Here is a 27,074-nt window from a genome sequence, read left to right on the forward strand (position 1 = left end):
ATGTTAGCCAGGATGGTCTCGATCTCCTGACCTCGTGATCCGCCCACCTTGGCCTCCCAAAGTGCTGGGATTACAGGCTTGAGCCATCGCACCCGGCCCGATAAATTTTTTTAAAAGAAAATTATCTTGTTTCCTCTTGCAAATGCTGTAATTTTCTGGATATAGACATTCACAAGTGTTTTCTGCTTCTGTTTTTAGCCTTTCTAATGATGGTGATGAAAAATATGAGAAAACCGTAATTAAAAGTGGAAATCAGACGTTTTACAAATTCATGAAGCGAATTGCTGGTTGTCAGGAGCAGATTTTGAGGTAAAAAAAGGCACAGTTCATTTTATTATTTTCCTTGATTATAAAGGTAATACATGTTCGTTTGGAAAACACAGGAAAATATGAGAAAAGCAAAACCTACAGTATTCCCCAAATCAAGAGAGAACCTAATACCTGCTTTATAGGACCTAATACCTACGTTATAGGATGTATAGGAGGATTCAGTTGTGTAGAAGGATTCAGTAAGGTAAAGCGCACTCATTTGTCTAACAAATACTTACGGAGTCTATTCTGCATGCCAGGTGCTGCTATTTGTAGGTGCTGCAGTTATAGCAGGAAATGGCACAAAGTCCGTGTTCTCATGGCCTTTATTATTATTATTAATTTAATTTTTTTTTTCCTTTGAGAGAGAGTCACGCTCTGTCGCCCACGCTGGAGTGTAGTGGCGTGATCTTGGCTCACTGCAACCTCCACCTCTCGGGTTTAAGCAATTCTCCTGCCTCAGCCTCCTGAGTAGCTGGGATTATAGGTGCCCGCCACCATGCCCGGCTAATTTTTTTTTTTTGTATTTTAGTAGAGACGGGGTTTCACCACGTTGCCAGACTGGTCTCGAACTGCTGGCCTCATGTATTCTGCCCGCCTCGGCCTCCCAAAGTTCTGAGATACAAGTGTGAGTCACCACACCTGGCTTTAATTTTTTTTGTTGTTGTTTTTTGACAGGGTCTTGCTCTGTTGCTCAGGCTTGAGTGCAGTGGTGTGATCAATCATAGCCCAGTGCACCCTCCTGGGCTCAAGCGATCTTCCCACCTCAGCCTCCCAAGTAGCTGGGACTACAGGCACATGCTACCACGCCCAGCTAATTTTTGTGTATTTTTTTAAAAATGGTATTTCACCATGTTGGCCAGGCTGGTTCCAAACTTCTGGGCTCAAGCCATCCACCTGCTTTGGCCTCTCAGAGTTTGTTCTAGGATTACAGGCATGAGCCACTGTGCCTGGACTATTATTATTATTAATTTTTTTTTTTTTTTGGAGAGAGGGTCTCAGTCTGTTGCCCACCCTGGAGTGCAGTGGCGTGAGCATTGTCACTATAACCATTTCCTCTTGGGCTCAAGCGATCCTCCTAAGTATCTAGAACTACAGGTGTGTGCCACCACGTGTGGCTAATTTTTTTAAAAATGTATTTTGTAGAGATGGGATCTGATCATGTTGCTCAGTGTGCTCTCAAACTCCTGGCCTCAAGTGATCCTCCTGCCATGGCCTTCCAAAGTGCTGGGATTACCGGCATCAGCCACAACCCCGGCTCATATATTTATTTTATTTTTTAATTTATTTTATTTTCTGGGACAGAGTCTTGCTCTGCCACCTAGACTGGAGTGCGGTGGTGTGATCCTGGCTCACTGCAACCTCCGCCTCCTGGGTTTAAAAGAGTCTCCTGCCTTAGCCTCCTGAGTATAGGATTACAGCCACCACACCCGACTACTTTTTGTATTTTTAGTAGAGATGGAGTTTCACCATGTTGGTCAGGCTGGTATTGAACTCCTGACTTCAAATGATCTGCCCGACTCAGCCTTCCAAAGTGCTGGGATTACAGGTTTGAGCCACTGTCCTGCCCCGGTCCATATATTTTATTTTCTAGTGTGGGAGATTAGAAACAAACGTGTATGGGCCGGGTGTGGTGGCTCATGCCTGTAATCCCAACACTTTGGGAGGCCGAGGAGGGTGGATCCTGCGGTGAGATCGAGACCATCCTGGCTAACATGCTGAAACCCCGTTCCTACTAAAAATACAAAAAAAAATTAGGTGGGCTAGGTGGTGGGCGCCTGTAGTCCCAGCTACTCAGGAGGCTGAGGCAGGAGAATGGCATGAACCCAGGAGGTGGAGCTTGCAGGGAGCCGAGATTGCACCACTGCACTCCAGCCTGGGCAGCAGAGCGAGACTCCATCTCAAAAAAAAAAAAACCTGTATGATTTCCATAAGTGATAAATGAGGAAAAAATAGAGCTATTTTAGGTAGGCTATCAGGAAGGCCTCAGAGGAAATGACATACCCAGCAGGTATGGTTTATAAAAGTAGCAGGTATAGTTTATAAAATAGTAAAACAGGTCCAGACAAAGTGGGCAGAATTAGCTCAAATGGCCTTTTCTCTGATACGTACCACAGTGAATCTAAAAGCTAAAATTAGCCCAAATCAATAAATATTTAAAAAGAAATTCCGTTTTATCAGCATTGAAAAAAGGAAAAGGGGCCGGGCGCGGTGGCTCAAGCCTGTAATCCCAGCACTTTGGGAGGCCGAGGCGGGCGGATCACAAGGTCAGGAGGTCGAGACCATCCTGGCTAACACAGTGAAACCCCGTCTCTACTAAAAAATACAAAAAATTAGCCGGGCGCGGTGGCGGGCGCCTGTAGTCCCAGCTACTCGGGAGGCTGAGGCAGGAGAATGGCGTGGACCCGGGAGGTGGAGCTTGCAGTGAGCTGAGATCCGGCCACTGCACTCCAGCCTGGGCGACAGAGCGAGACTCCGTCTCAAAAAAAAAAAGAAAAAAGGAAAAGGGCTTAGTACTATAAAACTCAAAGTGATAGCCCAGGATATAATATCAGTAAATGTCTAATAAAGTTCTTGAGTGTTTCACATGTATTTATTCACTTATGTAACTAATTTAGTCTTTGCAGAGAAAGGTACAGAAATTTCTGGCATGGTTAAGTGCAAGTTCTAATCCCACAGGCCTTTTCTCTTACCTGCCTAAAATATACTGAGTCCACAAAGAATTTTCTTTTTTTGGAAACGGAGTCTGTTTCTGTCCCCCAGGCTGGAGTGCAGTGGTACGATCTCAGCTCACTGCAACCTCCATCTTCTGGGTTCAAGCAGTTCTGCCTTTTGAGTAGCTGGGACTACAGGCATGTGCCACCATGCCTGGCTAATTTTTGTATTTTTAGTAGAGATGAGATTTCACCGTGTTGGCCAGTATGGTCTCGAACTCCTGACCTCTGGTGATCCACCCACCTCAGCCTCCCAAAGTGCTGGGATGACAGGCATGAGCCACCGCACCTGACCTAAGAATTTTCAGTTAATAATGTCTGGAAGGAAGCACACAGGAGAATTTGCATGTCCTAATGTGGAGGATGGTGGACCTCCTCCACCATGTTGGCTGAAGAACTGGGTGTGGTGGGGAGGTGGTGTAGGAATTGGGGATTGCCTCTCAGAAGCAACATTCCTTTGTTCCATGATGAGTCAGAGCAATGATTGGAAAGTTAAGGGCAATTTCGCCTCCACTAGAGTGGGATCTTTCTCTTTTTTTTTTTTTTTTTTTGAGACGGAGTCTCGCTCTGTCGCCCAGGCTGGAGTGCAGTGGCCGGATCTCAGCTCACTGCAAGCTCCGCCTACCGGGTTTACGCCATTCTCCTGCCTCAGCCTCCGAGTAGCTGGGACTACAGGCGCCCGCCACCTCGCCCGGCTAGTTTTTTGTATTTTTTAGTAGAGACGGGGTTTCACCATGTTAGCCAGGATGGTCTCGATCTCCTGACCTCGTGATCCGCCCGTCTCGGCCTCCCAAAGTGCTGGGATTACAGGCTTGAGCCACCGCGCCCGGCCTGATCTTTCTCAACATACAGTATTTTACACTGTCTCAGAGGAAAAAGCAAAGTCCAGGTATTCTAATGAAGATTGCATCCAGTCCCAGAAGAACTATTTCCTCACCCCAGTTCCCTCTTTTACTACCTACAGAAATGCAGAGGAAATGGGCAGTACTCCTAGAGAGGGGAAAACAGGCCTCATATGAGATGGACAGGAAATCAATGAGAACCTCTGCGGACATTTCAGAGCAAATAGATGGTCTAAACTGAGTTGCACCCTTTAGGCATGAGCTAGATGAAAAATAGCATGCCACCCAGGTAATCATACTGTGGCAAGAATAGCTAAGGAAATGAAGAGAACATACAAAAGGCTCAAGAACCAAGTCTGCTAGAAAATATCCAGCTGGGCTCGGTGGCTCACACCGGTAATCCCAACACTTTGGGAGGCCAAGGCAGGTGGATCATGAGGTCAGTAGATCGAGACTATTCTAGCCAACCTGGTGAAACCCTGTCTCTACTAAAAATACAAAAATTAGCTGGGCGTGGTGGTGGGCGCCTATAGTCCCAGCTACTCAGGAGGCTAAGGCAGGAGAATCGCTTGAACCTGGGAGGTGGAGGTTGCAGTGAGCTGAGATAGTGCCGCTACACTCAAGCCTGGGCGACAGAGTGAGACTCTGTCTCAAAAAATAAAATAAAATATAATCCAAGGAGCACATCAGTCCCAGCAGATGCTTCAAAATGTATAAGAATGAATGTATGTCTATTCATAAGACAATAGATTCCATAAAACAAGGGTTCAACGGTGCAAAAATAAAGTATGTATGAATCAGAAATTGAATTGCTAAAGAAACCAAGCCCCATGACATTACATATCTAATACATATAGAATATAAGGAACATAGGCCGGGCGTGGTGGCTCACACCTGTAATCCCAGCACTTTGAGAGGCCAAGGCAGGCGGATCACAAGGTCAGGAATTCCAGACCAGCCTGGCCAATATGGTGAAACTCCATCTCTACTAAAAATAGAAAAACTAGCTGGGCGTGGTGGCGGGCGCCTGTAGTCCCAGCTACTCAGGAGGCGGAGGCAGGAGAATTGCTTGAACCCAGGAGGCGGAGTTTGCAGCGGACGGAGACTGCGCCATTGCATTGCAGCCTGGGTGACAGAGTGAGGCTCTGTCTTAAAAAAAAAAAAAAAAAAATTTGGGAGCATAATAGACTTGGCTAAAGATCAAAGTACTGGTATAAAGACTTGAGCAAGGATTCATAATTGTATTTACTATGAGGAGAATTGGTCTCCAAAATAGAGAACCTAATGGATGGATCAGAAACAATATTCAAAGATAACATTGGGAATTTTTCCTTAATGGAATAAGAACTAAATATGCAAATACTGAAATACAGGGAGTATAGGAATGGTTGGCATTGAGAAACCTAGCCTGGTGGTGGTTTTAAAAATATTGTCAATCTTTTACATTGTAGCCATTCTAGTAGGTGGTTGTGGTATTTCCTTGTGGTTTGAATTTGCATTTTCCTAATAACAAATGATGTTGAGCATCTTCCCATGTGCTCATTTGGCATCTATGTATCTTCTATAGTGAAGTGTGTCTGTTTACATTTATTTTTCAGCAGCTTTACTGAGGTACAATTGACATACAACAGACTGCCTATATTTTTACAGTATGCACTTAGATAAGTTGACATCTGTATACACCCCTGAAATCACAACAATCAAGACAGTAAACATATTCCTCCCTGCCAGAAGTTTCCTCATGCTCCTTCGCAAGTTCTTGCCTACCCTGTCCGGTGCTGCTCCCCCAATCCCCAGGCAACCACTGATCATCTTTCTGTCGCACCTTAGTGCATTTCCTGTGAAAATATATAAGGTCACACGGGATATACTTTTTTTTTTTTGGTCTGGTTTTATTCACTTAGCATACTTCAAGATTCATTCTTATTGCATGTATCAATAGTTTATTCCTTTTGACCACTGTGTCATATTCCATTGTATGGATATGCCACTATACATTTACCAGTTGATGGATATTTGGGTTATTTCCAGTGTTTGGCTATTATAAATAAAGCTGCTATGAACATTTGTTTACATCTCTTTGTAAGGCATGTTTTGATTTTGTGGGAGTAGATACCTAGGAATAGAATGATTGTATTATGTGGTATATGCATGTTTAACTTGTTAAGAAACAGGCCAAACCATTTTCCAAAGTGGTTATGCCATTTCTGTTCCCACTAGCTGTTTTTTAAGAACTCTACTCCCTGTATATCTTCGCTAATGTTTGGGATGTTCAGTTTTTAATTTTAGCCATTTAAGAAGGTGTGTAGTGGCATTTTATTGTGGCTTTAATTTGCATTTCCTCAAATGGCAAATGATGTTGAGCATCATTTCAAGTGCTTGTTTTCCATCTCTGTATATCATCTTGGATAAAGAGTCATTCAAATCTCTTGCCGTATTGTTTGTGTTTGTGTTACTGAGTTTAGGAATTCTTCATATGGTCAAGAGTACAAGTCCTTTTTCAATTTAATTTTTTTAGCACTCAAACAGATTCTGACAGATGGCTTTAAATTTTGATCAAGTTCAACTTAACAGTTATGGTTTTTTTTTAACACGGAATATGCAATATCTTTAATCGTTGGTATTGTTGGGTTATTTATTTATTTATTTATTTATTTATTTATTTATTTATTTTGAGACAGAGTCTTGCTCTGTTGCCCAGGCTGGAGTGCAGTGGCACAATCCCGGCTCACTGCAACCTCTGCCTCCCAGGTTCAGCAATTCTCCTGCCTCAGCCTCCTGAGTAGCTGGGATTACTGGTGCACACCACCATGCCTGGCTAATTTTTTTGTATTTTTAGTAGAGACAGGTTTTGCCGTGTTGGCCAGGCTGGTCTCAAACTTTTGACCTCAGGTGACCCGCCTGCCTCACAAAATGCTAGGATCACAGGCATGAGCCACTGCACCCTGCCATGTTGGGTTAATTTTATTCTGTTATTGTTTCTTCCTCCATTTCTTTTTTCTTTCCTTTTGTTTTAAAGAGATGGGCGTCTCACTATGTCGTCTAGGCTGGTCTTGAACTCCTGGACTCAAGCAATTCCCTCACCTCAGGCTCCCAAATTGCTAGGGTTATAGGCATTTGTCACCACACCTGGCTTTGCATTTGGTGGGGTTTTTTGTTTTTGTTTCTGTATTCCTTTTATTGAACCTGCTTGTCAGTGACTTGAGTATTTTTAGTTTGCTATTTTGTTCCTTTTTTGTCTTTTATTTTTAACTCTTTATGTTGCTTTTTTTTTGTTTTTTTGTTTTGTTTATTTAGAGATTGAGTCTTGTTCTGTTGCGTAGGCTGGAGTGCAGTGGTGCAGTCATGGCTCACTGCAGCCTCAGACTCCTGAGCTCAAGTGATCCTTCTGCCACACCCTCCAAAGTAGCTGGGACCACAGGCGTGCACCACTATGTCTGGCTAATTTTTGTATTATTATTATTATTATTATTATTTGAGAAGGAGTCTCGCTGTGTCATCCAGGCTGGATTGCAGTGGAGCAATCTCAGCTCACTGCAACCTCTGCCTTCCAGGTTTAAGTGATTCTGCAGCCTCAGCCTCAGCCTCCCCCGCAGCTGGGATTACAGGCACCTGCCACTGTGCCCGGCTAATTTTTGTAGTTTTAGTAGAGATGGGGTTTTACCATGTTGGCCAGGCTGATCTCGAACTCCTCTCCTCAGGTGATTCACCCGCCTCAGCCTCCCAAAGTGCTGGAATTACAGGTGTGAGCCACTGCACCTGGTCTACCTTTTTCCACTGGTTTTTTTTTTTTTTTTTTTTTAACGTATTTATTATTGGTATTTTAAAGTTTTTGTCTGATAAATTTATCATCTTGTCCATGGGTCTCGTTGCCTTAACTTTCTTTATGGGTTAAATTTTCCTGCTTCTTTGCATGTTTAGTAACTTTTAAAATGATTACCAGAAATTATATATCGAAGAACAGTAGTATTGAAGTGAGCTGGATATGTGGCTCACATTTGTAATCATAGCACTTTGGGAGGCTGAGGTGGGAGGATCACTTGAGGCCAGGAGTTTGAGACCAGCCTGGGCAGTATAGCAAGACCCTGTCTCTACAAAATTTTTTAAAAAAACTAGCTGGGTATGGTGATGCGCATCTGTTCCCAGCTACTCAGGAGGCTGAGGTCAGAGGACTGTTTGAGCCCAGGGGGTCAAGGCTGCAGTGAGCTGTGATTGTGCCACTGCACTCTAGCCTGGGCAACAGAAAAAGGCTCTATCTAAAAAACAAAACAAAACAAAACCCCAAAATGGAAGTGAATATTTCTTCCTTCTAAGGCAGTGGTCCCTGACCTTTTTGGCACCAGGGACTGGTTCGTGGAAGGCAATTTTTTCACAGACTGGGGTGGGGGGCGATGGGCATGGTTTTGGGATGAAACTGTTCACCTCAGATCATCAGGCATTAGAGTCTCATAAGGAGCACGCAGCCTAGATCCCTCGCATGTGCAGTTCACAATAGGGTTTGCGTTCCTATGAGAATCTCATGCTGCTGATGGGACAGGAGGTGGAGATCAGGTGGTAATGCTCGCTTGCCTGTTGCTCACCTCCTGCTGCATGGCCCTATTCCTAATAGACTACCGACCAGTACTGGTCCCTGACCTGGGGGTCCATGGCCTGGGGGTTGGGGACTTCTGCTCTAAGGCATGCCCCTTCCTCTGTAAGGCCAGTAGTGTGGAGGGCTGATTCCATTTAATCTGTAGTGGAGCTGGGTCTGAACTTCGTCGCAGCTTTACCTAGATTCAATTGAACGTTGACTTTAGTGCCTTTGAGACTTCGAATCGAACACTGACAAGATTTCCAGATATCTTGCTATGCTTTATAGCCATGGTGCTAGGTTTTTGGGCCTTTGGAGGATTTCTGCAAGAAACAAAGAAAAGTTGCAAAGCACGGCCTTAGATGCTAGAATGTGACTTGTGTGGCTCTAATTCGGGGTTCTTTGTTTCCTTGTCCTAGGTATTCCTGGAGTGGAGAGCCACTCTTTCTGACCTGCCCTACATCAGAAGTCACTGAGCTTCCAGCCTGCAGCCAGTGTGGAGGCCGAAGGATATTTGAGTTTCAGCTTATGCCAGCACTGGTCAGCATGCTCAAGAGTGCTAATTTAGGTGAGAATCCCTTTATTAATTTGAGTTTGTGGATTTCTGGCATTATTTTAAATAAATGAAAACCTTTTGTTTACTTATAAAATATCGTAAGCAAATTATAGAAAATTTGGGAATTAAAAAATTATTTTAAGAAATTTAGGCCAGGAGTGGTGGCTCATGGCTGTAATCCCAGCACTTTGGGAGGCCCAGGTGGGCGGATCACGAGGTCAAGAGATCAAGGCCTTCCTGGCCAGTGTGGTGAAACCCTGTCTCTACTATAATATAAAAAATTAGCTGGGCATGGTGGCATGTGCCTGTAGTCCCAGCTGCTTGGGAGGTTGAGGTGGGGAATCGCTTGAACCCAGGAGGTGGAGGTTGCAGTGAGCCAAGATCGCGCCAACGCACTCCAGCCTGGTGACAGAGTGAGACTCTGTCTCAGAAAACAGAAAAAGAAAGAAATTTGTAATCCAGCCAGTCTTTTTATATATATATATATATATTGATTGATTGATTGATTTTTTTTTTGAGACGGAGTCTGGCTCTGTTGTCCAGGCTGGAGTGCAATGGCCGGATCTCAGCTCACTGCAAGCTCCGCCTCCCGGGTTTATGCCATTCTCCTGCCTCAGCCTCCCGAGTAGCTGGGACTACAGGGGCCCGCCACCTCGCCCGGCTAGTTTTTTGTATTTTTTAGTAGAGACGGAGTTTCACCGTGTTAGCCAGGATGGTCTCGATCTCCTGACCTCGTGATCCGCCCGTCTCAGCCTCCCAAAGTGCTGGGATTACAGGCTTGAGCCACCGCGCCCGGCCTGATTTATTTATTTTTTGAGACAGAGTCTCTCTCCTGTCGCCTGGGCTGGAGGGCAGTGGTACGTTCTCGGCTCACTGCAGTCTCTACTTCCCGGGGTCTAGCAATTCCCCTCCCTCAGCCTCCCCAGTAGCTGGGATTACAGGTGTCCGCCACCAGGCCCGTCTAGTTTTTGTATTTTTAGTAGTGATGGGGTTTCACTGTGTTGGCCAGGCTGGAATTTGCATTTTTTGTAGAGACAGGGTTTCGCCATGTTGCCCAGGCTGGTCTCAAACTCTAGACTCAAGTGATCCTCCTGCCTTGACCTCCCAAAGTGATTACAAGCATGAACCATGCTTGGCCAGAAATTACAACTATTATCAATGTTAATAACCATTATTCCAATAATAATTTTTGACATAAAGACAAACAGCAAGTTAGATGAATGTATGGATGGCTAGACGAAAATAATTTTCCTAAAATAGGGAAATTCACTAACATGGTAATTAAAAGTCTTAGAATAAATTTTTGTACAAATTAACAGAAGGAATGTTAAGTATAAGTGAAGCAGTTACTGGAATTTTTTTTTTTTTTTTTTGAGATGGAGTCTCGCTCTGTTGCCCAGGCTGGAGTGCAGTGGCATGATCTCCACTCACCGCAAGCTCTGCCCACTGGGTTCACGCCGTTCTCCTGCCTTAGCCTCCCTAGGAGCTGGGACTACAGGTGCCCACCACCACGCCCGGCTAATTTTTTTTTTGTATTTTTAGTAGAGACAGGGTTTCACCGTGTTAGCCAGGATGGTCTCAATCTCCTGATCTCGTGATTTGCCCGTCTTGGCCTCCCAAAGTGCTGGGATTACAGGCGTGAGCCACCTCGCCTGGCCTGGACTTTTGGTAATAGGTTCTTTACCCAAGAGGCCCAAGTTTCTGAAAGGTGCTTCTGTTGTTAACAGAAAATTACATTCTTCCTATGTTTCAGTTTTAGATAATATGCATCTGGCTCCTTACCATAGTAGATAAGGAAATTCATACCCTATTCCTACCTTGAAATATTTGTGTTTTTTTTTTTTTTTGAGACGGAGTTTCGCCCAGGTTGGAGTGCAGTGGCGCAATCTCAGCTCACTGCAACCTCTGCCTCCCAGGTTCAAGTGATTCTCCTGCCTCAGCCTCATGAAGAGCTGGGATTAAAGGTGCCCACCACCACACCCAGCTAATTTTTTGTACTTTTAGTAGAAACAGGTTTCACTATTGTTGACCAGGCTGGTCTCAAACTCCTGACCTGCCTCGGCATCCCAAAGTGCTTGGATTATAGGCATGAGCCACCACGCCCGGACCCAGTATCTTTTTTTTTTTTTTGAGACGGAGCCTCAATCTGCAGCCAGGCTGGAGTGTAGTGGCACTGTCTCGGCTCACTGCAACCTCTGCCTCCCAGGTTCAAGCGATTCTCCTGCCTCAGCCTCCCGAGTAGCTGGGATTACAGGTGCCCACCACCACACCCTGCTAGTTTTGTATTTTTAATAGAGACGGGGTTTTGCCATGTTGGCTGGTCTCGAATTCCTGACCTCAAGTGATCTGTCCACCTTGACCTCCCAAAGTGCTGGGATTACAGGCATGAGCCACCGCGCCCAGCCAGTATCATAATTATCACAGCTGTTTGGATAGCCTTAATTCTATGTGTAAATGGATTCCGTGTTCATCACCACTCTTACAATGAGCTTTTTTATTCCTATTTTATTTTGATTCTTTTTTCAGTAGCTGGATTTTCTCAAGTAATAGCTTTTAGGAGGGCTCAGAAGTGCCTTGCTTCAGATTGTGCATGGTAATGTGGCTTCATATTTGAGGGGCAACCCATGTATAAAATTTTTAAATCCCACTTTCTCTTTTCAGAACCTTGTAGACCCCTGTGTTGTCTTCTGACAGTGAAAGCCCTGCCAGCCATTGCCCTGGTGCCTCCTGTCATCTGGTGGTTCAGTCTCACTGGGAAATATATTTTTCTGGAAGGGCTTATGGGCATTCTAGTCTCTGAGATTTTTCACTTATATAGAAATGTCTTTTGCATGGAATGTAGCTTTGTAGAGGTATGAGGGTGGTCTGATTTTTTCCCCCCTTTGTAACTAACATTTTTGCCACAATACTGTTAGCAGTGGTGAATCTGTAGGGGTCTGTAGTAACCTCAGTTCTTGCCTCCTTAGAAGAAAGAATTTGACCGAGGCACATAAGACAGAGGAGAGACCAAAGCAAATTTTAGAGCAGGAGTGAAAACTTATTAAAAAGTTTTAGAGCAGCAATGAAAGGAAGTAAATACAGTTGGAAGAGGGGGCCAAGCAGGCAACCTGAGAGATTGAAGTGTCCATTTTTGATCTTTGACTTGGGGTTTTATACTTCCTGGGTCTTGTGTTACTTCTCTTGTTTCTTCCCTTGGGATGGGCTGTCCATATGCATAGTGGCCCGCCAGCCCTTGGGAGAGGCCGCATGCGCAGTGTTTTTACTGGAGTTGTAGACATGCTCACTTGAGGCGCTTTTCCCTTACCAGTCACATGCTCCTAGAGGAAGGTCATATACCAGTTAAACTCTGCCATTTTTTCATTTTTTTTCTTTTGTTTTTTGAGACAGAGTCTTGCTCCATTGCGCAGTGGCACCATCTCTCCTCTCTGCAACCTCCACCTCCCAGGTTCAAGCAATTCTCCTGCCTCAGCCTCCCAATGTGCTGGGATTATAGGCATGAGCCAATATGCTGTGCCCAGCCAATGCATACATTTTTAAACAATGTATTTCTCCTTTGCTGCTGCAAATCATTGCCTACGTCATCCTTTTGACTCCTGCTTTTCTGTTCTAATATCATCAGGAGTTCTTATTGCTTATGTTTTCTTGGTATCCTTTTTTTTATGGCATAATTTTCTATAAACTCTTAGGGTTTTTTTTTTTCCTGAATCCTTATCCTTTCTTGGCACTAGTGTGTTCTATGATATATATATTTCTCTTTTATTTTTATTTTATTTTATTTATTTATTTTTTTAAGACAGGGTCTCACTCTGTCACCCAGGCCAGAGTACGGTGGTGCAATCATAGTTCATTGCAGCCTTTATCTCCTGGGCTCAAGTGATCCCCTGCCTTAGTCTCCTAAGTGGCTGGGACTACAGGTGTGCACCATTACACCCAGTGAATTTTTTTTTTTTTAGTAAAGTCTCACTATGTCAACCAGGCTATATGAGAGAGAGAGAGAGATTTTTTTTTTTTCCTTTAACTTTTTTTTTTTTTTTTTGTAGAGACAGGTGTCTCACTATGTTGCCTAGGCTGGGCTCAAGCTGTCCTTCCCCGTCGGCCTCCCAAAGTGCGGGGAACTCAGGCATGAGCCATCATACCTAGCCAAAGGCTCTGTGATATATTTTAATATAGATTTTCAACATCAGATAGCTAGACAGTTGTAATGAAGACTTGTTGAAATTTTTGTTTATTTTTAAAGTACATTTTCCTTCCACTTTAAATTAATTCTGCTTTTTGTTATCAATATTCACTTATTATAGGATAGACTGTGATTCTGTTATAGCTGAAAGCAGTAAGCACTGTTTTTGCTTTACCTAATTATTTTTTCAGCTTGTAAGGTAAAATCACTCCTTTTAGTAACATCAGTCTCATAACTCTTTTTGCTGGAAGCCTGAATACATTGTATTTTTCAGGTCTTTCTGTGGAATTTGGAACAATTCTAGTTTACACATGTGAGAAGAGTTGCTGGCCCCAAATCATCAGACCCCATGGAAGAATTTTGTATTATACAAGAAGACCCAGATGAATTATTGTTTAAGTAGAGCACTTCCTTTTATTAATATAAATTAAAACAATTTTTATGTTCAAATATGTGTGTATGTACCTTATTTTAACTCACAAGTTATTAACCTCTGTTTTCTGAGTTGCTTTTGCCTTTGGGTGCTGGTGCCTGGGCTGGGGCTGGGCCAGGACCTCCTGACTGTGGGTTGGTCTGCCCTTCCAGGGTCCAGGGCCAGCTGTCACAGTGGCAGCTAGGAAGGTAGCTCCTCTCTAGTCCAGAGGGCTGGTGTTGCCTGCACAGCCATCCTGGTGGGCATTCTAGCGGGGAGGGAGAGCAGCGAAGAGCCAAGAGCAGTGGTCTGCCTCTTGTTTACACCTCTGACACCTGCACTTCAGTGCTCCCTATGCTATTTTTGGCACCTGATCAAGCCACCGAATCTGCTCTAGCTGCTGGAGGTTCTTGCTCTGTGACCTTGCTGTTTAGACCTGCCCATGTTCATCAGCCCAGGTCCCCGCCCTCACCCACTCCCACCTTCTCCTCCTGCTGCATCCCAGGAAGGGGTCTTTACTCTGTTCTGGAGACTGTCCCTTTATCCAGCTGCCTTCCAGTCTCCCTTTTCTTTATTTTTAACATGATCAACCCCTTCCCTTCTTCAGCCCCGTAACAGCAGTATAAAAACAATCCCAGCCATGTTCAGACATGCTCTGCCTGTGTAGATAAGGATAATGAGGCCCAGGTGATCATGGGGTGGGCTTGTCTCTTATATTTAACATTATATTTGGAGCATTTTCCCATTAATATTTTTCCCACAACATAATTTATAATTGCTGTATTTTTTAAATATACATCAAAAGCTTTACACAATTTTTAGTCACTTGGTTACTTGGTTTTTTCCAAATTTTATTCCCATGATGGCCATCCCTATAGCTAAATCTATTTATTTGTTTTTTAAATCAATGATAACTGCTACAGGACAGTTTTCTAGAATTGGAATGAATGAGTCGAAAGTTGTACACAATTTTAGGGTTTTTTTTTTTTTTTTTCTTTCTTCGAGACAGGGTCTTGCTCTGTCTCAGGCTGAAGGGCAGTGGTAAAGTCATAGCTCACTGCAGCCTCAACCTCTCAGGCTTAAGTGATCCTCCTGCCTCAGCCTCCTGAGTAACCGGGATTACAAGTACAAGCCACCATACCTTCTAGAGAAGCTTTGCTTTGGAATCCTTACCTGGAGTGTGTGGGAGTGCTTGTTTCTCAATACCTTGTTAAGTGTTACTTGTTTTTTCTTTCTACCAGTTTAGTAGGTGAAAACTTTTTTTTTTTTTTTTTTAAGACAGAGTCTTGCTCTTATCGCCCAGGCTGGAGTGCAGTAGTGCGACCTCCGCCTCCTGGGTTCAAGCAATTCTCCTGCCTCAGCCTCCTGAGTAACAGGCTTGTGCCACCACGCCCAGCTGGTTTTTTTTTTTAGACAGTCTGTTGCCCAGGCTGGAGTGCAGTGGCATAATCTCGGCTCACTGCAACCTCCGCCTCCTGGGTTCAAACAATTCACCTGCCTCTACCTCAGCCTCCCGAGTAACTGGGATTACAGGCCCACACCACCACGCCTGGCTAATTTTTGTATTTTTAATAGAGACTGGGGTTTCACCATGTCAGGCTGGTTTTGAACTCCTGACCTCGCAGCTTCGAACTCCTGACCTCGTGATCCGCCCGCCTCAGCCTCCCAAAGTGCTGGGATTACAGGCGTGAGCCACCGTGCCCGGCGGGTGAAAATTTTACCATTTTGCATGGTTTACTTTTTTTTTTTGTTTAGTTTTTTGAGACGGAGTCTTGCTCTGTTACCCAGGCTGGAGTGCAGTGGCACGATCTTGGTTCACTGCAACCTCCACCTCCAGGGTTCAAGCGATTCTTTTGTGGTTTACATTTTAATACGCTTATTGATCATATTGTCCAATTTTTTGTGAGTTTCCTGTTCACATCCTTTGCCTATGTTTTTTGGAGGTTGACACTTGTTAATTTGTAAGAGCTCCTTACATATAGTGACATCAGTTTTCTAACCTGTAAGGAAGTCTTGGCTGGGAGTTGAAACCCCAGGCTAGAAGGCGACCCTTGGACTTTTTAGGTCTCATGGCGGGCCTATGCTGGTGTGGGAATAACACTGCCGGTCTCAGCGGGAGGTCGCCAGCCCTTAGCAAGAGCCGGCCCGTCCCCGCGGGCTGCCGCACATCCCCGCGCGCTGGGCCCCGCCTGTCTGCTGGAGGCCGTAGTGCGCAGGAGCGGAAAGCGGGCCGCCCTTCCCCCACCCGCTTCCGGCCGCGGCTTGGTTCTCCCGCCTCCGCCTCCGCCGCGGCTCGTGGTTGTCCCGCCATGGCACTGTCGCGGGGGCTGCCCCGGGAGCTGGCTGAGGCGGTGGCCGGGGGCCGGGTGCTGGTGGTGGGGGCGGGCGGCATCGGCTGCGAGCTCCTCAAGAACCTCGTGCTCACCGGTTTCTCCCACATCGACCTGGTGAGGGCCGGGCACGCGCGGGTGAATGGCGGGCTGTGGTGCGGGGGCTGGAGTTCGGGGGTTCCGGGGCTCGAGGGGCTCAGAGGCTCAGGGCCCGGAGTCCAGGACCGGAGTTACGGGGCGGGGGCAGGCTGAGAGGCCCGGGTTGTGGCCCCCCGCGGGAGGGGACTGTTCTTTGGGCACGGGGCAGGCCTCCGCTCGATGGGCCGGCTCCGGACGCAGAGAAGGCCGCGGGCCCCCGCCTCCCCAGCATCGCCAATGTGTGGCGCTTCGAGGGCGTGAAGCTGCCTCGTATCTTCCCTTCAAAACAAATCCATGGCTGTTAGGAGATGCGGGAGAGGACTGAGTCCCTCGCGGATGTTGTGACTTTAATTTGGAGGTCCCCCTCCTAACTCCGAAGTAACGACCCAGGGCGGAGGATGGCGATGATAGCGACCAACGCGTCCCGAGCGCTGGTTACGAGAAGGTTTACACACGGAACGCGCTCCATCTTCACACCACCCGAGGAGTGCAAACGCTATTTCCACCCCGCTTTATTTTTAACAGATGAGGAAAGGGAGACGCATTGGGGTTGAGTAACTTACCCTGGGTCAGGGAGCGAGTGGCAGGGCTCCCGCGGGCTGCGTGACTGTCATTGCTCTCACAGTAGACGGTACACTGGCTTGTTTCATTAAAGACATTAGGATTGTGCCCTTTGCATTGGTGTACATTGACAAGCCAGTGCTATTTTGAATCAAGTTATTTCTACTAATGCAAACTTTTTAGAGTTTGGAGGTGTTACTGGCCCTTGGGTGTGTTAAAGCGTCTTAAGGGCTAGTAGAAACATGGAATGAACAAAAAAGTACAGATGGCCGACTGAATCATTGTTTCTTTCCTTTATATATTATGTATTTAACCAAAATTAGATAAAACTTAATGACACTTTTTTAACCATGTGAAAAGTTTCCTTTCACATTTCTCAGGTTAATTAATAGTAAATGAAATTGTGTATGGATGAAGGCTTGAATCAAGGGAGGGAGCAAAAATTCAATAAACGTTTGCCATGTATCATTTAAGAAAAAGAACACAACCTGGGCAACATAGAGAAACGCTGTCTCTACAAGAAAAGAAAATCAGCGGGGTGTGGTGGTGTGCGCCTGTGGTCCCAGCTCCCTAGGAGGCTGTGTCAGGAGGATCGCTTGAGCCTGGGAGGTCAAGGCTGCAGTGAGCTGTGTTTGCACCACTGCACTCCAGCCTGGGCAACAGAGCGAGACCCTGTCTCAAAAAAGAAAAAGAACAGGACACGGTTAAATTTAATATTTTGTATTTGAAAGAGTAATTCGATTGAAAGAAATACTTGAATTTTTTTTTGTTTTTTGAGACACGGTCTCGCCCTGTCACCCAGACTGGAATGCAGTGGCCTGATCTCGGCTTACTGCAACCTCCGCCTCCCAGGCTCCAGTGATCCTCCCACCTCAGCCTCGGAGTAGCTGTGACTATAGGTATGCCCAGATAATTTTAATTCGTGTATTTCTTGTAGCCACCAGGGTCTTACTATTTTGCTTAGGCTGGTCTTGAACGCCTGGGCTCAAGCGATTCTCTCGCTTCATCCTACCAAAGTGTTGGGATTACAGGTGTGAGCCACCACTCCAGGCATAGAGAAATATATTAATATATTTAGTGTTTACCTCAACAGCACATATAGTTTTAATAAATTCACATATTTTTATGGCATCCAAGGAATTTCCTGAAACATTTGCCAGGATGATTAAACAAACAAAATAAGCCATTCTTTTTTTTTTTTTTTTTGAAACGGGGTCGCCCAGGCTGGGGTGCAGTGGCGCGATCTCGGCTCACTGCAAGCTCCGCCTCCCGGGTTTACGCCATTCTCCTGCCTCAGCCTCCCGAGTAGCTGGGACTACAGGCGCCCGCCTCGTCGCCCGGCTAGTTTTTTGTATTTTTTAGTAGAGACGGGGTTTCACCGTGTAGACCAGGATGGTCTCAATCTCCTGACCTCGTGATCCACCCGTCTCGGCCTCCCAAAGTGCTGGGATTACAGGCTTGAGCCACCGCGCCCGGCCGCCATTCTTTCAAAGTATTTTTGAAGGTTATCTCTGACATTAAATCTAGATTCTTACATGCATTAAATTATTCTTTATCAGTTTAACAGTTTTAGTATGGCGGATCCGAAAAACGTTTTCTCCACTAATGTAGCAAATATCAAAAGTTCTGGATTATAGATGCAGAGAGTAGTAATACAGCTCAAACATACTTAAACATTTGTCATTTATCTGAGGTTTATGCATTTGTAGATTGATCTGGATACTATTGATGTCAGCAACCTCAACAGACAGTTTTTGTTTCAAAAGAAACATGTTGGAAGATCAAAGGCACAGGTAACTATATTTCTCATACCATTTCTATAATTATTTGATGGAACATCTATTTGTGATACCAGATTAATCCTGCCTGTCCTATAGAAGGGAAAAAATGGGTGAAGCTCTCATTTCAGCTGAGAGATTGTGAAGGATAAAGATATATGAAGTAAAGGACTAAAGATTAAGCCCTCGGCCGGGTGGACTCCGCCTCAAAAAAAAAAAAAAAAAAAGATTAAGCCCTCATTTTTTGTTCTAAAAAGGAAATAATCCTGTGAATGGTGTAACACTCATGGCCTCTTTATATTTAAGTTGCTGATGGTTTACTTAGGATGCACCTTATATTCCTACACCCCCCTAGAGGTTGACTACTGCTGTGTTTGGGGGCTAGAGTAGCCTTATGCTGCTGTCCTAGTTGAAACAAGACAGTTCCCCCTGATCTTTGTTTAGTTTTTTTTTTTAATGTTCCTTGGTGATTCAGAGTCTTAAAACATCTCTTTCTTTTGCCTGTCTCCCAACCTGTTTGGCAAACCCCACTCGTTTCTCTTTTCTTCTTTCATATTTTGGCTTCCTTCTCCAGGAGTACTTTCCTAAACCTTTTAGACTAAGTCAGCTTGGTTTTTCTCTCATAACAACCTTTACTTTTCCTATCATTTTCTTTTCTTTTTCTTTGAGATAGGGTCTCACTCTGTCGCCCCGAGCTGGAGTGCAGTGATGCGGTCGTGGCTCGCTGCATCCTAGAATTCCTGACTTCAAGAGATGCTCCCACATTGGCCTCCCAAATGATGGGATTACAGGCATGAGCCACCATGCCTGGCGTTTTCCTATCATTTTCATGGCATTTATCAGATTTTGTAGTTGAACTTAATCTGGATTACTATATGATTAATGTCTCTCTTGCTTGACATGTACATTGTATAGTTCCTGGTACATGCAAGATGCTCAGTAAATACTTGTTAAGTGAATGAATGAATGACACTTGGTTACGTCATGTTGTATTTTTGCTGAAGCTTGTCATTCATGTAGAAATGTGTTTGGTGGTACATGGGTCGAGGGGGGCTTTCCGGTTATTTTAGAAGTATAAAAATATAATTTTATAAGTGTAGCTTAATCCTAATGCAATTTGCTCACAATTTTGGATTTCTTTGGTGTTTAATATAAGTAAGGTACTATGTAAGTAGATAACAACAGCATTGTGGCTTCCAGAAGCAGATTTCAGATAGGAACAGAAATACTGTAGTAATTCGGTGTTGTTTGTTTTTCCAGGTTGCCAAGGAAAGTGTACTACAGTTTTACCCGAAAGCTAATATCGTTGCCTACCATGACAGCATCATGAAGTATGCTTTAATGATTACGTTGCAGAGTTGTGTAAAGAATAAGGGTTTTGTAAGCCAAATACGTGAGCTCAAAGTCATTCAGTTTTTTTTAAAAAAATGATTTTTCTAGAATTATTAAACAGTGGTAGTTTCCGCTCACAAAGTGGCATTCTTTTTACCAGTTCATAAATACATGGTTTGAATGATTTAGATAAGTGGTGAGATATTTTAATACTTTTAATAAGTAAGTTACTTGGAAATTTATAAAGACCTTATATGCTTGCCTTAAGTAAGAAGATATTTTAAACTATGAAATATCCTTATTTATGATGACTCAGACTCTTCTAAAACATTTGCCTTTTTCTGTTTAAAAGGTTCTCTCCCAAAATCTGTTTATTATGACTGTGACTTCTGTAATATAACACTTGGAATTCTGGTAGGGCAGTAATATTGACAGTACGTAAATATATTTATCTCAGTAAAGATAAACATAATTTTGGAGGTATTGGAGTAAAGGAACTGTGGGCTGAAATTGTCCTTTATCTGTGGTTGTTTAGCTCACAAGCAAATAGTATTAAAAATAGTCCTTGTTTGAGGTACTGGAATTGAGGTACTTAACACTTTCTCAGGGCAGTTGTATCTCCGGATTTTTTTTGTATATGTGTGACGGAGTTTTGCTCTTATTGCCCAGGCTGGAGTATACTGGCATGATCTCGGCTCACTGTAACGTCCGCCTCCCGGGTTCAAGCGATTCTCCTGTCTCAATCTCCTGAGTAGTTGGGATTACAGGCGCACGCCACCACACTCAGCCAGTTTTTTGTATTTTTAGTCGGCCGGGTTTCACCATGTTGGCCAGGCTGGTCTCAGACTCCCAACCTCAGGTGATCCGCCCACCTTGACCTCCCAAAGTGCGGCGATTACAGGCGTGAGCCACTGCACCCAGCCTGTATCTGGCTTGTTTTTTAGTTTTTTACTCTGTGAACCTGCCTATAGTCCTATAACTTACTTACCCTGTGTTGCTTTCCCAGTGCTGCTAAAAGCAGAGACCCTAGGGACCTGAACCCTGCCTGATCCTGACCATGTGAGGTGAAGTCAGAGGCCAGGCAGATCCTGGGAATGTGTTCTTTATGTGTTCCCAGGCACTTGCTGCCCAAAGAAGGCCTAGTGGGACTAGTGAAGTCATGCCATCTTTCTGCCAGTTTGAGATCCTTTTCTTGTGCCCTAGGTAGCTGGCCAAAATGGATAGGAATTTGAGGGAAATACTTTCTTTAAAATCTGCTTATGTTTGGGAAGAGTCAAACCTTAGTATCTATATGGCATATAATCCTAATATCAGTTTTGTTTACACTTACTATGTTTTTTCAGAACTGTTTATGCTACTGCAAAGATCATGTGGAAGGCTAGTTATTTTGGTGACTTTTTTTATTTTGTTTTGTAGCCCTGACTATAATGTGGAATTTTTTCGACAGTTTATACTGGTTATGAATGCTTTAGATAACAGAGGTGAGATTATTTTAATACTTTTAATTTCTCAGTATTTTCTCTCACATATCAAATTTGTTTACAAATTTAATATTTATTAGACTATTTACTTGTGATTTAGAACTTAAAAGACATAAGATAAATGATGGTGGCCGGGCGCGGTGGCTCAAGCCTGTAATCCCAGCACTTTGGGAGGCCGAGACGGGCGGATCACGAGGTCAGGAGATCGAAACCATCCTGGCTAACATGGTGAAACCCCGTCTCTACTAAAATACAAAAAACTAGCCGGGCGAGGTGGCGGGCGCCTGTAGTCCCAGCTACTCGGGAGGCTGAGGCAGGAGAATGGTGTAAACCCGGGAGGCGGAGCTTGCAGTGAGCTGAGATCTGGCCACTGCACTCCAGTCTGGGCAACAAAGCGAGACTCCGTCTCAAAAAAAAAAAAAAGAGATAAATGATGGAGTTTAAAGCTTGCCCATTGATTGCAGTTTTATATAGAAATGACTTATTCCAGGTGGGAATTTAGCTTTCATATTCTTTGCATTTCTACCAAAAGGTATAAATAGAAGTGAAGTGAAAAGCTCTCAAAAAGTCTGACTGGGGCTCAGCACAGTAGCTAACGCCTGTAATCCCAGCACTTTGAGAGATCAAGTCAGGAGGATCACTTGAGGTCAGGAGTTTGAAACCAACCTGGCCAACATGGTGAAACCCCGTCTCTACCAAAAAACACAAAAATTGGTGTGGTGGCATATGCCTGTAGTCCCAGCTTCTCCAGAGGCTGAGGTGGGAGAATCGCTTGAACCCAGGAGGCAGAGGTTGCAATGAGCCTAGATCACACCCCTGCACTCCAGCCTTGGTGACGGAGTGTAACCCTGTCTCAAAAAAAAAAAAGGAAAGAACAAATATGACTAGAGGGTGGGGTATGGAATGCTTCGGTGATATTCTTTGCCTGCAGTTACTTCCACATGTAAAAGTGTATCTATCAAGTGAATTTGCAACAAATTGGGCCAGAAATACCTAAATAAAAAACAAGGAAAAGTCAAAATTATGTTTATATATTATTTAAGGCTTGGGGGTCTCTCTGTTGCCCAGGCTAGAGTGCAGTGGTGTAATTGTAACTCACTGAAGCCTTCAAATGGGCTCAAGTGATACTCTTACCTCAGCCTCTGCAGTAGCTACTCTGCAGGCATGTGCCACCACACCCGGCTAATTTTTTTCTGTTTATTTTTGTAGAGATGAAGTCTTGCTTTGTTGCCCATGCTGGCCTTGAAGTCCTGGCTTCAAGCAGTCCTCCCACTTCAGCCTCCCAAAATGCTGAGATTATGGGCGTGAGCCACTGCTCCTGGCCTGAAATTACTCTTTTAACCTGACTCATCTTTTTTTCCTAGCCTTAAACTACTTTAATAGTTCCAAGTTGATATTCCACATTCTGCCTTCATTTCTATCATTTATTATCTGATAATTATATTAGAATAGTGGTGAGTTAAGGAACACCTTGAAACAGTATTTTGTGTAAGGTACAACGATAGAAGAGAAAGATGGCAGTTGGGATTTTTAAAATTATGTGTTTCTGTCGGTACTTCTGGAAAAAATTTGTGATACAAATTCTATTTGATATTTTGTTAAGTGAATGTCTCTTAAATGTCTGTAATTAACAGTTGTATTTTTCTGGCCATAGCTATAAGAAAATTGTACAAAAAATGAAGCCAGTAAGATAGTTTTGGGTCTGTATAATCCTAATTAAAGATAACTAATTTTTTTTTTCCCCAAAAACTCATACTGTTTTTTTACTTCCAGCTGCCCGAAACCATGTTAATAGAATGTGCCTGGCAGCTGATGTTCCTCTTATTGAAAGTGGAACTGCTGGGTATCTTGGACAAGTAACTACTATCAAAAAGGTAAAGAAAAGTTTTATTTTTTTAACTTCGCAAATGTTTATTTGAGAACTTGGAGCAGTAGAAAATAAACTTCGTATTTATATAAAATGAGCAGGTGAACATCCAAAATGTAAGGGCTTTTATGCCCATGTAAAACTTAAGATGCGGCCGGGTGCGGTGGCTCACATCTGTAATCCCAGCACTTTGGGAGGCCAAGGTGGGTGGATCACCTGAGGTCAGGAGTTTGAGACCAGCCTGGCAAACATGGTAAAACCCCATCTCTACTAAAAACACAAAAATTAACGGGACATGGTGGCAGGCGCCTGTAATCCCAGCTACTTGGGAGGCTGAGCCAAGCGAATCACTTGAACCTGAGAGGCGGAGGTTGCAGTGAGCTGAGATTGCAACACTGCCCTCCAGCCTGGGCTACAGATCAAGACTCTGTCTCAGAAAACAAACTTAAAATGCTATAAAGGTGCCCAAAAGACTAGGGGTGAGGAAATCTTTCGGCTCTGCCAGTTTGCTTCATTTAACTTGTGTATTAAAATCCTTAGACTGAGGCTGGGCGCGGTGGCTCAAGCCTGTAATCCCAGCACTTTGGGAGGCCGAGACGGGCGGATCACGAGGTCAGGAGATCAAGACCATCCTGGCTAACATGGTGAAACCCCGTCTCTACTAAAAAATACAAAAAACTAGCCGGGCGAGGTGGCAGGCGCCTGTAGTCCCAGCTACTCGGGAGGCTGAGGCAGGAGAATGGCGTGAACCCGGGAGGCAGAGCTTGCAGTGAGCTGAGATCCGGCCACTGCACTCCAGCCTGGGTGACAGCGAGACTCCGTCACAAAAAAAAAAAAAAAAAAAAAAATAATAATAATAATAAAATAAAATCCTTAGACTGATAAGCATGATATACGAGGCATCAAAAATTTCTTTTTGTCGACTGGGTGTGGCGGCTCACGCCTGTAATCCCCGCCCTTTGGGAGGCTGAGGCGGGCAGATCACTTGAGGTCAGGAGCTCGAGACCAGCCTGGCCAATGTAGTGAAACCACGTCTCTACAAAAAATACAAAAATTAGCTGCATGTGGAGACATGCACCTTTAATCCAGCTAGTTGAGAGGATGAAACACGAGAATCACTCGAACCTGGGAGGTGGAGGTTACAGTGAGCCAAGATGGCACCACTGCACTCCAGCCTGGGCGACAGAGTGTGAGACTCCGTCTCAAAAAAAGAAAAAAAAAAAGGGCAGGCGCAATGGCTCATGCCTGTAATCCCAGCACTTTGGGAACCCAAGGCGGGCGAATCACCCGATGAAATCAGCCTGCCTAACATGGTGAAACCCTGTCTCTACTAAAATTACAAAAATCGGCCGGGCGTGGTGGCATGCACCTGTAATCCCAGCTACTTGGGAGGCTGAGGCAGGAGAATCACTTGAATTGAGGAGGCGGAGATTGCAGTGAGCTGTGATCACGCCATTGCACTCCAGCCCGGGCAACAAGAGCGAAACTGCATCTCAAAAAAAAAAATTCTATTGTCTAAAAGAGTCTGGGCTTATAGAATGGAAGGGAACTTTGAAAACTTTTTAGTGGTGTATTTGTGAAGTATTTCAAACATTTAAATACAACTAGAGAATAGTAGAACAAAATACCTGTGTGCTCATACCTCAGTTTTGGTTCATTTATTTATTGATTTTGTTTGTTTGTTTTGAGACGGAGTTTCACTCTTGTCGCCTAGGCTGGAGTGCAGTGGCGCAATCTCGGCTCGCTGCAACCTCCGTCTCCCAGGTTCAAGTGATTCTTCTGCTTCAGTTTCCCAAGTAGCTGGGATTACAGGCATGCACCACCACGCCCGGCTAATTTTGTATTTTTAGTAGAGATGGGGTTTCTCTATGTTGGTCAGGCTGCTCTTGAACTCCCGACCTCAGGTGATCTGCCCACCTCCGCCTCCCAAAGTGCTGGGTTTACAGGTGTGAGCCGCAGTGCCCAGTGCATACCTCAGTTTTTAAAACCTCAACACAGCTTCATTTGCTGTCCAGATATTTTGTCTTCCAGTTCTTTTAAGAAATCAAATACTGTAGATACATTTGAAGAGTTGTTTTCCACGTTTTGAAACTATAGAAAGAGAGTTATGTACTTAACATTTGCTAGTGGTGTCTAATATTTTTTGGCAGCTTATTCATGTTAGAAATTGTCTTTATTTGTTTTAACTGTTAAATGTCATTCTTGGAACCTTATTCAATACCATTCTACAAAAGACTTGTGTATGTCAGTGTGTATTAAGTTGTTGAATAAGTGGAGGCCTTCAGTGTCTGTTGACAGATCAAGACGGAAGTTCTCTGCATTGCAATATGAATCTCATGACTGCTTGCCATTTGGCTGCCCTCAAGAAAGCATGGTGGAAGACAGGGCATCAGAAATGGTGTTACGGAGAAAACTCTAAATCTACTGCAATTTATTTATTTATTTATTTATTTATTTGAGACGGAGTCTCTCTCTGTCGCCCAGGCTGGAGTGCAGTGGCCGGATCTCAGCTCACTGCACGCTCCGCCTCCTGCGTTTACACCATTCTCCTGCCTCAGCCTCCTGAGTAGCTGGGACTACAGGCGCCCGCCACCTCTCCCGGCTAGTTTTTTCTATTTTTTAGTGGAGACGGGGTTTCACCGTGTTAGCCAGGATGGTCTTGATCTCCTGACCTCCTGATCCGCCCATCTCAGCCTCCCAAAGTGCTGGGATTACAGGCGTGAGGCACCGCACCCGGCTGCAATTTATATTAAAACAGGGTTTGAGAGTTTTGGTTCTTGAACAGTTAGTCTGGCTAATTTTTGCATTTTTGGTAGAGACGTTTTGCCATGTTAGCCAGGCTGGTCTCAAACTCCTGACCTCAGGTGATCCTCCTGCCTTGGCCTCCCAAAGTGCTGGGATTACAGGTTTGAGCCACCACGCCCGGCCAGACATTGCTTTTTATATCCTTGTTACTGTGATTCCCACACACCACTATGTATTAAGACTGAAGATGGCTGGGGACGGTGGCTCATACCTGTAATCCCAGCACTTTGGGAGGCAGAGGCAGGCGGATAACCTAAGGTCGGGAGTTCGAGACCAGCCTGACCAATATAGAGAAACCCCATCTCTACTAAAAATACAAAGTTAGCCAGGCGTGGTGGCTCACGCCTGTAATCCCAGCACTTTGGGAGGCCAAGACAGGTGGATTACCTGAGGTAAGGAGTTCGAGCCAACCTGGCTAACATGGTGAAACCTCATCTCTGCTAAAAATACAAAATTAGCCGGGTGTGGTGGTGTGCGCCTGTAATCCCAGCTACTCGGGAGGCTGAGGCACGAGAATCACTTGAACCCAGGAGGCGGAGGTTTTGGTGAGCCAAGACCACACAGTTACACTCCAGCCTGGGCAACAAGAGCGAAACTCCGTCTCAAACAAAAAGAAAAAAGAAAAGACTGACGTTAGGAATATCTGAGATGATGAAAGATGATTCATTTGATAGTTGTCTCAGGTGTCATGTACTTCTTCCAAGGCATAAATTCCTTAAATTGTAATTTTAAACTTGAATGTATATCAATAAAATGGGCTGGGCTCAGTGGTTCACGCCTGTAATCCCAGCACTTTGGGAGACTGAGGCGGGCGAATCACATGAAGTCAGGAGTTCAAGACCAACCTGGCCAATATGGAAAAACCCCGTCTCTACTAAAAATATGAAAATTAGCTGGGGGTGATGATAGATTCCTGTAATCCCAGCTCTTTGGGAGCCTAAGGCAGGAGAATCACTTGAACCTGGGAGCTGCAGGTTGCAGTGAGCCTAGATTACGCCACTGTACTACAGCCTGGGTGACAGCGAGACTCCGTCTCCTCCTCCTGTATATCAATAAAATGAAGAGTATTTGGTTTAGTAATACCTAAGATTTTTCTGTGTAGGTAGATATATCTCAAAATTAATACTTTTGTTTACTTAATTTACAGGAAATGATAAGGATATGGCTATATTCCCCAGTCCCACTTAGTTTTGCTCAAAAAA

General features: G+C 44.4%; 2 protein-coding genes across 2 annotated transcripts in view; both read left to right on the forward strand.

Moving 5' to 3' along the window:
- The window catches only part of PDCD2L (programmed cell death 2 like), a 21,816-nt gene extending 8,197 nt beyond the window's left edge, over nt 1-13,619 (forward strand). The window contains exons 5-7 of the mRNA XM_017847870.1: nt 199-309; nt 8,855-9,003; nt 13,443-13,619. Of these exons, the coding sequence (XP_017703359.1) occupies nt 199-309; nt 8,855-9,003; nt 13,443-13,555 (373 nt within the window). The 3' untranslated portion in view covers nt 13,556-13,619. The remainder of the gene's footprint in view (nt 1-198; nt 310-8,854; nt 9,004-13,442) is intronic.
- A 2,201-nt stretch (nt 13,620-15,820) lies between these two features.
- UBA2 (ubiquitin like modifier activating enzyme 2) overlaps nt 15,821-27,074 on the forward strand; it is a 57,924-nt gene continuing 46,670 nt past the window's right edge. Inside the window, 5 exon segments of the mRNA XM_017847872.1 lie at nt 15,821-16,027; nt 18,319-18,402; nt 19,648-19,718; nt 21,136-21,200; nt 22,974-23,074. Coding sequence (XP_017703361.1) covers nt 15,890-16,027; nt 18,319-18,402; nt 19,648-19,718; nt 21,136-21,200; nt 22,974-23,074 — 459 coding nt within the window. The 5' untranslated portion in view covers nt 15,821-15,889.

This window comes from Rhinopithecus bieti, unplaced genomic scaffold (genome assembly GCF_001698545.2).
Source record: "Rhinopithecus bieti isolate Rb0 unplaced genomic scaffold, ASM169854v2 scaffold_30337, whole genome shotgun sequence".
NCBI classification, from domain to species: Eukaryota; Metazoa; Chordata; class Mammalia; order Primates; family Cercopithecidae; genus Rhinopithecus; species Rhinopithecus bieti.